A 12,788-nucleotide genomic window follows, 5' to 3' on the forward strand; every position below is an offset into this window, starting at 1 on the left:
AGAGAGGGAGAACGATGTGGAACAAAACTCAAAATCATTTGGAGAAAAAAAAAGGGGGGGGGCACCAGGTTTGCTGGTCCGGTAGAGCCTGGTGGAACCACAGAGACTATGGCTCCTAGCTGCCCTTCAGGTCTGGAATTGAACCCACACCTTTGGTTTCCAGCCAAACAAAAGACAGGCATATGAGTTGAACATTTACCTCAGGTTGATACACTCCTTGGAGAGAACAATCATGGGAGAAAGAAGGGCTGCCTATGCACAGGGAGACAGCCCAAGGGACAGGAGTGCATGGAAGGATGGACACTGGGAAGAGGTTAAGTATGGGGAGGATGTGGGAGGGAAGCTGTTGCATTGTGGTAAACTGTGGTCAATGTCATGAGACAAAGTGTATTGTGAACTGCTGTATGGAAAGTGAATTTGCTGTGTAAATTTTCACCCAAATCACAATAATAAAAAATAAAAATTAAAAAAACTGCTTCAGTAAGCAGCATTATGATAAATGAAGAAGAGATTTAAGTTGTCAAAGACTTCAGATTACTTGGTTCCACAGTCTGTTGATGGAAGCAGAAGTCAAGAAACCAGATGACATATTGCAAAGGGCAAATCTGCTGCAAAAGAACTCTTTATTTATTTATTATTTTATTTTAAGAGCTTGTTTTACATTCAGCATTATGTGTACATTTAGTTTCACTCCTCATTTACCATGCCCAACCCTAACCCAGTCTCCTCCCCTCTCTGCCCACTAACCCTTCCCCTTTGCCCCTTATATTTATGCAACCCTGTCTGTCCTGCATTTCCTCAATTTGAATGTTGCTCCTCTGGTGCCCATGGTCTATTGCTGTAAGGGATGTATGACCATAGAGTATGTGGGTGCATCATCCTGGGTTAAGTGGTCTGCATGTACATCTTGTTAACTATTGGACTGAGAGCCAGCCCCTGAGAGTGAGTTTTATTCCAGGCATAGAATGTATTCCAGGACCATAGCATTGGGGGTCTCATCAGACCATCTGACTAGTAATTCTGGTTATTATTGATTTTTTGGATTTTGTTTCACTTTTTTCCTCCCATTCTATCTTGGATCTCCAGATATGATCCTTTCCTGAGTGGCTGGCATTGGTAGCCGGGTACCATCTAGTTCTTCTGGTCTTGAGGGCCATCATGTCCTAGGGCTGATTGCTTCCAAGTGCCCTTGTTTTTTGCAAAAGAACTCTTTAAAGTGCTGAGGAGCAAAGATATTTCTTTGGAGGCTAAGGTGTGCCTAATCCAACCCATGTATCGTCATCACATCATGTGCGTGTGAAGGAGCTCTGGTAGTGTAGTACCTAAGGCATTTGACTGCTAACCAGAAGGTTAATGGTTCACACCTTCCATTTCATGGAAGGAAGACTGGACAGTCTACTTCCATAGAGATTTAGTGCCTTGGAAACCCAGTGGGGCTTGCTATGAGTCGGAATTGACTCAATGGCAGTGGGTTTGGTTTTCCTTTGGTCATATGCATGTGAAAGCTGAACGATAAATAAGGAAGACTGAAGAAGAGTTGATGCTTTTGAGTTGTGGTGTTGGCAAATACTGAAAGCACCATGGACTGGTAAAAGAATTTAAAAAATCTGTCGTGGAAGAAGTGTAGCCAGAATGCTCCTTGGATGCAACAATGGCCAGACTTCATCTGAAATACTTTGGTCAAGTTGTCAGAAGCAACCATTCCCTGGAGAAGGATATCATGCTCAGTAAAGTGAAGGGTCATTAAAGAAGGGAAAGACCCTCAACAAGATGGATTGACACAGTGGCTGCAATGACGGGCTCAGATGTATCAAGGATTGTAAGGCTGGTGCAGGACCAGGCAGTGTTTCGTTCCATTGTACATGGGGTTGCTATCAGTCAGCTGACTCCACGTCATCTAACAACAACAACAACAAACTGTTTTCCAAAGTTGCTGCATCATTTTACATTCCCACCAGCACTGTATGAGGGCTCCAGTTTTCCTCTATCTTCACCTTGTTATTATATCCTTTCTATTATAGCCATTCCAGTGTGTGTGTATCTGTATCTCATTGTGAATTTAATTTACATTTCCCTAATGACCAATAATGTTTATGAACTTTTCATGTGCCTGTTATCCAAAGGTACTTTTTAACCTGAGACCACCTGGCAATTTAAGTCTTAAAACTTTAAAACAGTATAATAAATAAGCTTAAATTAAGATGAATTTATTTTGTTGTCTTTGGTAAAATAGCCACATGATAATTAAATAGAATGAATGATTGATCCATTCATTCATTCAGTTATTGGTTTCATACATATTTATTGCAGGCCTCTATGTGCCTTGTGTGTGTGTGTGTGTGTGGGTGGGGGATTGTGGTAGTTCAGTGTTGGAATTCTGGCCAGTATAACTCATATGCAGCCATTACCCATTTGCCAGTGGAGGTTTATATGTTGCTATGATGCTGTACAGGTTTCAGCAGAGCTTCCGGACTAAGAGGGAATAAAGAGAAAGGCCTGGAGATATATTTCTAAAATTAGCAGTTAAAACTCTATGAATCACAGTTATCTGATCTGTAGCTAATTATGTGGATGGCTCAGAATCAACAGTGTTTTGTTCCATTCTTCACGGATTCTCCACTAGGCAGGGGCCAAGTTGATGGCAGCTAACAACAACATATGTGCCTGGAGCCTGTGCTAAGTTCTAGAGATGAAACAAGGAGTAAGTCCACACCTGGCCTTGAACCTTGGCTCTGTCTCACTGAGGCCCTGCCTTTATAAGTCTTATGAAGAGATATATGGAAGATGTGTTTGTAGAAATTGTGGAAAGTTAAAATGGAGAACAGTTAGCTGAAGGAGCTCACCAGGGGGCATGTGCTCACCAACCCAGTGTTTAGGGGCCTAGGCACACTTAGTGGATGAATTATGTGTCCTAAGGGGTGAGTGGACAAAGATTGAAGAAGAATATCTTCCAGGTAAAGGGTTTAGGGGCTGGGTGGAGACAGAGAAGACGGAGTAGTGCAAGAACACTCCTAGTGTGTTTGGGCAAATGACAGTCATTCTATGTGGCTAGACTTTTGAGTGCTTGTGCCCAGGGTAGCTGTGAGAAATGAAGGTAGAGAAAAGTCAGAAAAAGCCTGCCAGAAGGGCCTGGCAGAGTCACAGATGATCTTTAGGGAGGGAGCATTATGATCATATGGGCTCTTTAGAAAGTTCACTGCACTGTGGGGAACAGATGGGAGTAGGAGCTCTGGGTTTTCCTTACAGAAGCAGTGTTAGAACTTAGTGTTCAACAGTCCCCACCCAGCCTTGAACCTCAGCTCTGTTTTACTGGGGCTCAGCAGGGACAGAGAAATTCATCAGACCACCTGAAAATGACCTGTGTCCTCCTGTGTCTGGCAGGTGTTACATCACCCTCACCCAATCTTTGCACCTGACCATGAGTGGGGCTCCCACAGGACCTGCAGGCACAGGCAAGACGGAGACCACCAAGGACCTGGGCAGAGCACTGGGCATCATGGTCTATGTGTTTAACTGCTCGGAGCAGATGGACTACAAGGTACAAGCTGACTGAGCTTGGGAGAGTCTAGGAACTGGGTGGTAGCTGAAACAAAGGGTGTGGCTTATCCACCCCCTTATGGTCCACCTTTCCCTGTGCCAGAGCCTAGACAAGGAAGTTCTCTGTGTATTCCTTCACAGTAGATCTGTTGACCTCTCTCTAAGTCTTCTCTAGTATGACCAGGAGGTGCAGTACCATGGATTCAGATTCCAATATTAACTTTGTGACCATGGCAGGTTACTTTGCGTTTTCAGTCTTCATTTTTTCATCTGTGAAATGAAGAAGCTGAGTATATACAAAGTCTTAAGTTCACTTTTTGACCTATGAGCACAGAAATATTCTTTAGTAGCTAGTAAGAAGATAACTTGTCTTCACATAGTATCATATTTGTGCTCTTCTATGAAACTAGTGCAAATACAGTATCACTAAGGCAAATGAAGACACAGGTGCACAAGAGTTACAGACAACAAAGATAAATACTATTGCATACAAAATCCTGTAATATCAGTAATAATGAACAATAATCTACAAGTGGATTAACAGTTATCTACATAGACAGACAGGCAAGCTGAACAGGTATGGGTAGGTGAATGAGACCACACCCAAGACCTTATAGATATATGGCAGGAAATATTGCTACATATATATTTGTGTGTGCTATAATTATATCCATATAGATAGTAGAGCAATCAGAGGGCAAAGTTATGAAAATTCTTAGCCATAACCAAACACCTTGAGGTAAAAAGTTACTGGACTTGAAGGCTTAGGATCACAGTCTCAGGGATAGCTAACTCAATGACATAATTTAGTTCACAAAGAAAAGGCTCTATGTCCTAATGTGGTGGGCAGCCATTTAAGGTGCAATTATTGGTCTCTCTCTATCAAAACAAAGCAGAGTGAAAAAAAAAAAAAATCAAGGATGCATGAAAACAAATAGTCCAAAGGATTAATGGGCCATGCAAACGTCAACCTCCTCCATCTTGAGACCAGAAGAGCTAGATGGTGCCCACCTGCCACTACTGACCACTCTGAAAGGGATCATAATAGGAGGTCATGGATAGAGTGGGAGAAACTTGTGAAACAAAGCTCAAAATCACACACACATACACATACACACACACGAACACTAGGCTTACTGGTCTGACACAGACTGGTGGAGCCCCTGAGACTGTGGCCCTTAGTAACTCTTCAAGCCTGGAACTGAATTCACCCCCATGGCTCAACTTTGAACCAAAACAATAATACTAGGGAGGTACACACTACTTACAACAGTCAACATCAGAGATCAAAAGAGCTACTTTTGCTCAGGCATAAAGCTCAGAAGGCAGGGAGGGATAGGAAAGAAGAATGAACGGAAATAGGAAACACAGGGAAGAGTGCTGTTACATTGGGAGGATTGCAATCAGTGTAATAAAACAAAAGTGTATAAAGTGTCAAATGAAAACCAATTTTCTGTGTAAATACACAATACAAAGTTAAAAAAAAAGAAAATGTGGGACTTCCAGTAAGATGGTAGAATAGGCAAGCTAAACAGACCCTCTACAACAAAGAAAAGAGAAACCAATTGATACAGATACAGAAGATAATCCTAGAGCCCTGAGCTTTGAAAGGAAAGATACAGAAGTGTATGAAATGTCAATTAGTAGAAGAACCTGAATGAAAAGAGTGAATAAGGAGACAAACAGAGCTGCAGACTGTCAGCTATCCTGAGGGCATGGACAGTTGAGATATTTCCAAATAGTGTGACTAGCCCACTGGTGTTAGGACATGAGAATTAACCTGAAAATTGGCCATGCTTGCCAAGCGCTGCATGGCTGACTGTGCTGGTGGCTGATGACTAAATAGGTAAACAGCAAAGAAGGAGACAGTTGAGCTGTAGACTTTAAGCTGTCTACAGGATGCAGCCATTTTGAATGTTTACAAGCAATGGCTATTTTGGATATTTGGATATAAAGTGACATCATTCTCATTCAGATTCCAGAGACCTAAGCATAGGCTGTGCTTGCTGAGGACAGCACAGATATATGGGAGGCTGACAACTGGAAAGGAGACAGGTGGTAAGTGAGTACATGCTGCTAACTAGCTAATAGAGGAGCCCAGTACTGTGCTTACTCAGATACATCCAAACAAGAGAAAGAAAAGTCTTGGATGAATCACTCCAACATGCAATCACCAATTAAATATAAACAGAAAAACATCATAATGTCTCAAAGACTACAGACCATCACAGATTTCCACACAAAGAAGCAAGATAAAGCAGTGGAAACAAGGGACCAGGATATAGACCCATAATAAATCCCAGAGGAAGAAGCAGCATTGGAACCCTCTGGTTAGGAATTCAAAAGAATTATATTTATGTACTTTCAATGGATTGAGAGACAGATCAAGGAAAATAGTGACAAAATTGAGGAAAACAGACGAAACCCTAGAACATTTTCAGAAGAGAGTACAAAACAAAAACACAAAATAAATGAAAAATTAGAAATGATGCAAAATCTACAGATAGAAATCCAGAATATTAATACTAAATTTTCAAAAATAGGTAACACACTGAAAGGGTAAAAGAGTAGAATTGAATCAATGGAAGACAGAATTAGTGACATTGAAGACAAATAACTCAATATTTTCTTAAAAAGGGATCAATCAGAAAAAACATCAAAGCAAAATGAACAAAGTCTAAGGTTCACGAGGGATACCATCAAGAGGAATAACCTATGTGTCATTGGAATTCCATACCAGAAAGAGACAAATAAAACCACAGAGAAAATTGTCAAAGACTTGTTGGAAAATAATTTCCCTAATAAGATGAAGAGTTATATACTCAGAAAAAATGTCCCTCAAATATGATGGTGAAATTAGGACATTTCCAGATAAGCAGAAATTAAGGGAATTTGTTAAAACCAGACCAAACTTACAAGAGATGCTAGAAGGAGTCCTTTGGGCAGAGAACCAACAACAGCAAAAAACAACCAACCATTAGCACACATGATGACATAACCCAGAAACCAACACAGTTATGAAAGTATCCAAAGTAAATAAGCTTACAAGATTTTAAACAGGGAACCAGAAACATCAATTGGCAAATGAGGACAACTGCAAACAAAAAAGAGGGGAAAAGCAGTATAGTTAAAGAATTTCTAAATAGTGAGCAAGACAAGACAATTGCAAGATAGAACAGACTGTTAGAAACTTGGGGAGAAAATTATAAATCACAGGGTAACCACAAAGAAAAATGATAAACCTTCACATCAAAATAAAAAAGAGGACAAGCACAAATATTTAGCAAATAATAAAACAGTAGCCTCAAATGCATGTGGCAGATGGACAATGAATAAGGAAGACTGAAGAAAAGTCAATGTTTTTCATTGTGGTGTTGGTGAAGAATGCTGAAAATACCATAGACTGCTAAAAGAACTAAAAAAGCTGTCCTGGAAGGGAAGCCAGAATGCTCTTTGGAAGTCCTTCATCTCACCTCCTTTGGTCATGTTTAAGAAGGGACCATTTCCTGGAGAAGGATATCATGCTTGGTAAAGTAGAGTGTCAATGAAAAAGAAGAAGGCCCTCAACAAGATGGATTCACACACTGGCTGCCACAATGGGCTCTGATATAGCAGGGTGTATGGACCTGGCACAGGACCAGGCAGCATTTTGTTCAGCTGTACATAGGGTCTCTTTGAGTCAGAGATGACCCGACAGCACCTAAAAACAATAACAACAAAACAATAACAATGAAGGAAGTGATAACACAATTCATAAACAAAATGAGCTCAGCACAGAAAATTATATGGAAAAAAGAAATCAGCAACACCACAAAAAAAAAAAAAATACAAGAAAATAACAGCAGTAAATTCATACTTCTTGATAATTACACTGAATATAAATTAATTAAATGCAGCACTCAAGAAATAGAGAGGTGCAGACTGGATAAGAAAACATAACCCATCAATATGCTATCTATAAGAGACACACTTTAGAGAGAAAGATACAAATGGACTAAAAATAAAAAGTTATAAAAAGATATATCAAGCAAATAGCAACCCAATAAAAGACCAGAAGTGGCAGTATTTGTGATAAAATTGACTTTAAGACAAAAACCACCGTAAGAGACAAAAAGAAGGATGTTATATAATGATTAAAGAATCAGTTGTGCAAGAGGACATAACCATAATGAATATCTATGGACACAATGAAAGAGCCCCAAAATACATAAAACCAACTTTAATAAAATTGAAAGGACACATAGATGACTCCACAGCCACAGTAGGAGACTTTAATACACTTTCAATCAAAGATAGAACTACTGAAAATACACTGAACAAAGACGCAGAAGAACTAAATAATACAATCCACCAACTTGATATCTACAGAGCATTTCACCCAACAACAGCACAATATACATTCTTTTCAATTGCACATGGAAAATTCTCCAGGATAGATCATATGTCAAACCACAAAGCAAGCCTTAATAACTTTAAAACCATTGAAATACTGCAATGCATCTTCTCAGATCACAATGCTATAAAATTAGAAATCAACAATAGGAAGATCAATGGAAAAAGGGCAGACACATGGAAATTGAATAACACCCTCCTTGAAAATGTTTGGGTAATAGAAGAAATCAAAAATTAAATTAAAAAATTCCTCAGATCAAATGAGAATGAAAACACAACATACCAAAATCTTAAAAAAAAACAACCAACTCACTGACATTGAGTTAGATCCAACTCATAGTGACCCCTCGTTGTGTTTCTGAGGTGGTATCACTATGGAAGTAGATTGCCCAATTTTCTTTTCAAGAGTAACTGGTGAGTTTGAACTGCCATCCTTCTGGTTAGCAGTCAGATGCTTTGGGCACTCCACCACCAGAACTTTGGGACACAGCAAAACCAGTGATCAGAGGCAAATTTACAGCAAACCAAAAAAAAAAAAAACAAAAAAAAAAAAAAAAAAAAAAAAAAAAAAAAAAAAAAAAAAAAAAAAAAAAAGAAAGAAAGAAAGAAAGAAAAAGAATACTTACAGTCACCAGATGAAAAGAAATAATATTCTAGATTCTAGCAGAAATAAATGAAACAGAAAATAGAAAAAATCAACAAGACTAGAAGTTGGTTCTTTGAAAAGATTAAAAAATTGCAAACCACTGGCAAATTTAACAAAGGAAAAGAGGGAGAGATTACAAATACCACAAATAAGAAATGAATTGGGCAACAACACAACAGAACCAAAAGAAATTAAAAGGATAATATCGGAATACTATGAACTATACTCCCACAAATTCAAAAATCTCAAAGGAATGGACAGATTTCTGGAAACATACTACTTACCTAAACTTACAGAGGCTGAGATGGAAAATATAAACAGACCCATAACAAGAGAAGAAATTGAACAGGTCATAAAAAAATTACGAACAACAACAAAAAAAAGCCCTAGCCCAGACAGTCTCACTGGCAAATTCTACCAAACATTCAGAGAAGAACTGACATCAATTCTACACGTTTATTCCAGAACACAGAAGAAGATGGGATCCTCCTAAATTCATTTTATGAAGCAAGCAAAGCTTTGATACCACAACCGGGCAGAGACGTCACCCAAAAGGAAAACTACAGACAAATATCCCTCATGAATATAGATGCAAAAATCTTCAACAAAATCCTAGCCAATAGACTCTGACAACATATCAAAAAATGTAATACATTATGACCAAGTGGGGTTCATATCAAGTATGTAAGGATGGTTCAACATTAGAAAAAAACAATCAAGGTCATCCATCGCATAAATAAAACAAAGGAAAAGAACCTTCATATCAATCAATGCAGAAAAGACATTTGATAAAATCCAACACCCATTCCTGATCAAAACTCTCAGCAAAATAGGAATAGAAGGGACATTGCTTAACATAATAAAGAGCACAGATACAAAACCAATAGCCAACATTATTCTCAAAGGAGAGAGATTGAAATCATTCCCCTTGTGAACAGGAACCAGACAAGGATGCCCTCTATCACCACTTCTATTCAACATTGTACTGGAAGTCCTAGCCAGGGCAATAAGGCCATAAAGGTAAATGAAGCCCATCCAAATTGGTAAGGAAGAAGTCAAACTATCCCTATTTGCTGATGATATGATCCTATATCTAGAAAACCTAAGAGACTCAGTAAAAAAATAAAAATCTACTGGAACTAATTGAGAGATTTAGCCTGGAGGCAGGATACAAGATCAACATACAAAAGTCATTTGGACTCCTTTACACCAGCAAAGAGGTTGCTGAAAAGGAAATAAGGTAATCAATACCATTTATAATAGCTATCAAAAAAATAAAATACTTGGGAATCAATCTCACTAGGGACACAAAAGACCTGTACAAATAAAACTACAAAAGAATACTTCAAGAAACCATAAGAGATCTACATAAATGGAAGAAAACACACCACGCTCATGGATAGAAAGATTGAACATTGTGAAAATGTCAATACTACCCAGAGCAATCTATACATTCAGTGCAATCCCAATCCAGATTCCATCAACATTCTTTAAGGACATTGAAAAACCAATTACTAATTTTATATGAAAAAGAAAGAGACCACAGATAAGCAAAGCACTAATGAAGAAGAAGAAAAAAATAGGAGGTCTTGCACTCCTGGATCTCAAAACCTACTACATAACCACAGTAGCCAAAACTGCCTGGTATTGGTACAACAACAGATGCATAAACTAGTAGAATAGAATTGAGAACCCAGAAATAGATCCATAGTCAACTGACCTTTGATAAAGGGCCAAAATCCATTAAATGGGGAGGAGATTGTGTGTTTAGTAAATGGCTGGCAAAACTGGATATCCATTTGCAGAAAAATGAAACAAGATAGGTACCTCACACCATACACAAAAACTAACTCCAGATGGATCAAAAACTTAAATGTGAAAACCTAAAACTGTAAAGTTCCTCAAGGAAAAAATAGGGGCAAATTTAGGGGTCCTAATTTATGGCATAAATAGACTACCAAGAATAACCTAAAATGAACAAACAGCAGAAGATAAACTAGATCAATGAGACCTAAAAATTAAACTTTTATATACTTTCAAAAGAGAACCTACAGATTGGGAAAAAAATATTCAGCAATGATGTACCTGACAAGGGACTTAACTCTAAAATTTATAGAAAACTCCAACACCTCAGTAACAAAAAGACAAACAATCCAATTAGAAAATGGGCAGAAGACATGAATAGACACTTTGCCAAAGAGGATATTCAGGTAGCCAACAAACACACGAAGAAATCTTCACAATTATTAGCCATTAGAGAGATGCAAATCAAAAGAAAAATGAGATACCATCTTGCCCCAGCACTAGCAGCTATGTTCAACAAGACAGAAAATAACAAATGCTGGCTAGGATGTGGAGAGATTAGGACTCTCATACACTGCTTGTACGACTGTAAAATGATACAACCATTGTGGAAAGTAGTATGGTGATTCCTTAAAAAGTTGCCATTAGAAATACCATTTGACTCAGTAATCCCATTACTAGGCATATTTTAAGTGAGAGCCAGGACAAGAACAGATACATGCACATCCATGTTCATTGCAGCACTATTTACAATAGCAAGAAGACAAAACAACCTAAGTGCCCATCAGTAGAAGAATGGATAAGCAAACTGTGGTACATACACACAATGGAATACTATGCAACCCTAAAGAATAATGTAGAATCTGCAAAACATCACATAACGTGGATGAATTGGAGGATATTATGCTGAGTGAAATAAGTCCATCACAGAAGGACAAACACTGTATTAGTTAACACATTAAACTACTAACCAAAAATTTTAGAGGTATGAGTCCACCCAGAGCCACCTCAGAGGAAAGGCCTGATAATCCAGTTCTGAAAAACAGCCAGTGAAAACTCCATCATGTACAAGTTTACTCTGACACACATGGATTCTGCATGAGTCAGAACTGACCTGATGGCAGCTGGTTATAACACTGGACATTCTGGGCAGGTATGACCTTTGAAAGCAGATTTGATCAACCCCAAATCAGCAAGAGATGGGTACAAAATACAGGTGCAAGGCTAGTGCTATTCATTCAAGCACTTGACATTTTTCGAACCATACTGTAGTCCATGTTCTACGTCACAGAGAAAATAAAGAGAAACAAAAGGCCCAATAGGTCAAAAACATTCTGCTCACAACTAGACCTTACTTTAAAAATCATAGAGACTTCCAGTAAGATGGAGGACTAGGCAGACAAGCAACACAGACCCTCTTCAACAAAGAAAAGAAAAACCAATTGACAGAGATACAGAAGATAATCTTGGAACCCTGAGCTTTGAAAGGAACAATACAGAAGTGGATTAGGCACCAACTAGTGGAAAAACCTGAACAAAAACAGTGAGTTCAGAGATTTTTGGATCTGCAGACTGTCAGCTACTCTGATGAGACCAACAGCCTGAATATTTCCAAGTGGTGTTGGGACCTGAGAATTGACCTAAAGATGAGTCCTGGTCACCAAGGACTGCAGGGACAACTGCTCTGGTGGCCTATGACGAGGAAGGGAAACAGCAAGGAGGGAGACAACCTGAGCTGTGGACTTTCTGCTGTCCAGAGGGGGCAGCCATTTTGTTTGTCTACACATGGCAGCCATTTTGGATATTTAAAGTCACAGAGAGTGCAGCCATTTTGAAGGTTTATAAGCAGTGATCATTTTGGATATTTAAAGTGACTGGGGGTGCAGCCATTTTGAATGTTTACAAGGGGCAGCCATTTTGGGTATTTAAAGTGACCGAGGGCACAGCCATTTTGAATCTTTACAAGTGGCGACCATTTTGGATTTTAAAGTGATAGCATTCTCATTCAGATTCCAGGGACCTAAGAACAGGCTCTGTCTGCAAGGGTTGGCAAAGACATATGAGAGGCTGACAAAGGAAAGGAGACAGGTGGTGAGTGTATAAGTGCTGTCAACTAGAGAATAGAGGAGCACACCACAGTACCCTGCCTGTATAGAGAACATACAAAGAAAACAAAAATTGTGGGCAAGTCACTCCAACATATAATCACCAATTAAATAAACAAACAAAAATGTCACAATGCCTCGGAGACAACAGAGCATCACAGTCCACACAAAGAAGCAAGATAAAGCAGGAGAAACAAGGGAACAGGATACAGACCTAAAACACATCCCTGAGGAAGATGCAGCATTGGAACTCCCTGATAAGGAATTCAAAAGAATTACATTTAAGTATCTTCAAAGGATTGAGA

General features: G+C 38.8%; 1 protein-coding gene across 1 annotated transcript in view; it reads left to right on the forward strand.

Moving 5' to 3' along the window:
• Positions 1-12,788, forward strand: part of DNAH9 (dynein axonemal heavy chain 9) — a 722,341-nt gene that overhangs the window by 251,708 nt on the left and 457,845 nt on the right. Inside the window, exon 27 of the mRNA XM_007948048.2 lies at positions 3,382-3,538. Coding sequence (XP_007946239.1) covers positions 3,382-3,538 — 157 coding nt within the window. The remainder of the gene's footprint in view (positions 1-3,381; positions 3,539-12,788) is intronic.

This window comes from Orycteropus afer, unplaced genomic scaffold, assembly GCF_000298275.1.
Source record: "Orycteropus afer afer isolate SDZICR_OR568_19922 unplaced genomic scaffold, OryAfe1.0 scaffold00199, whole genome shotgun sequence".
Taxonomy (NCBI): Eukaryota; Metazoa; Chordata; class Mammalia; order Tubulidentata; family Orycteropodidae; genus Orycteropus; species Orycteropus afer.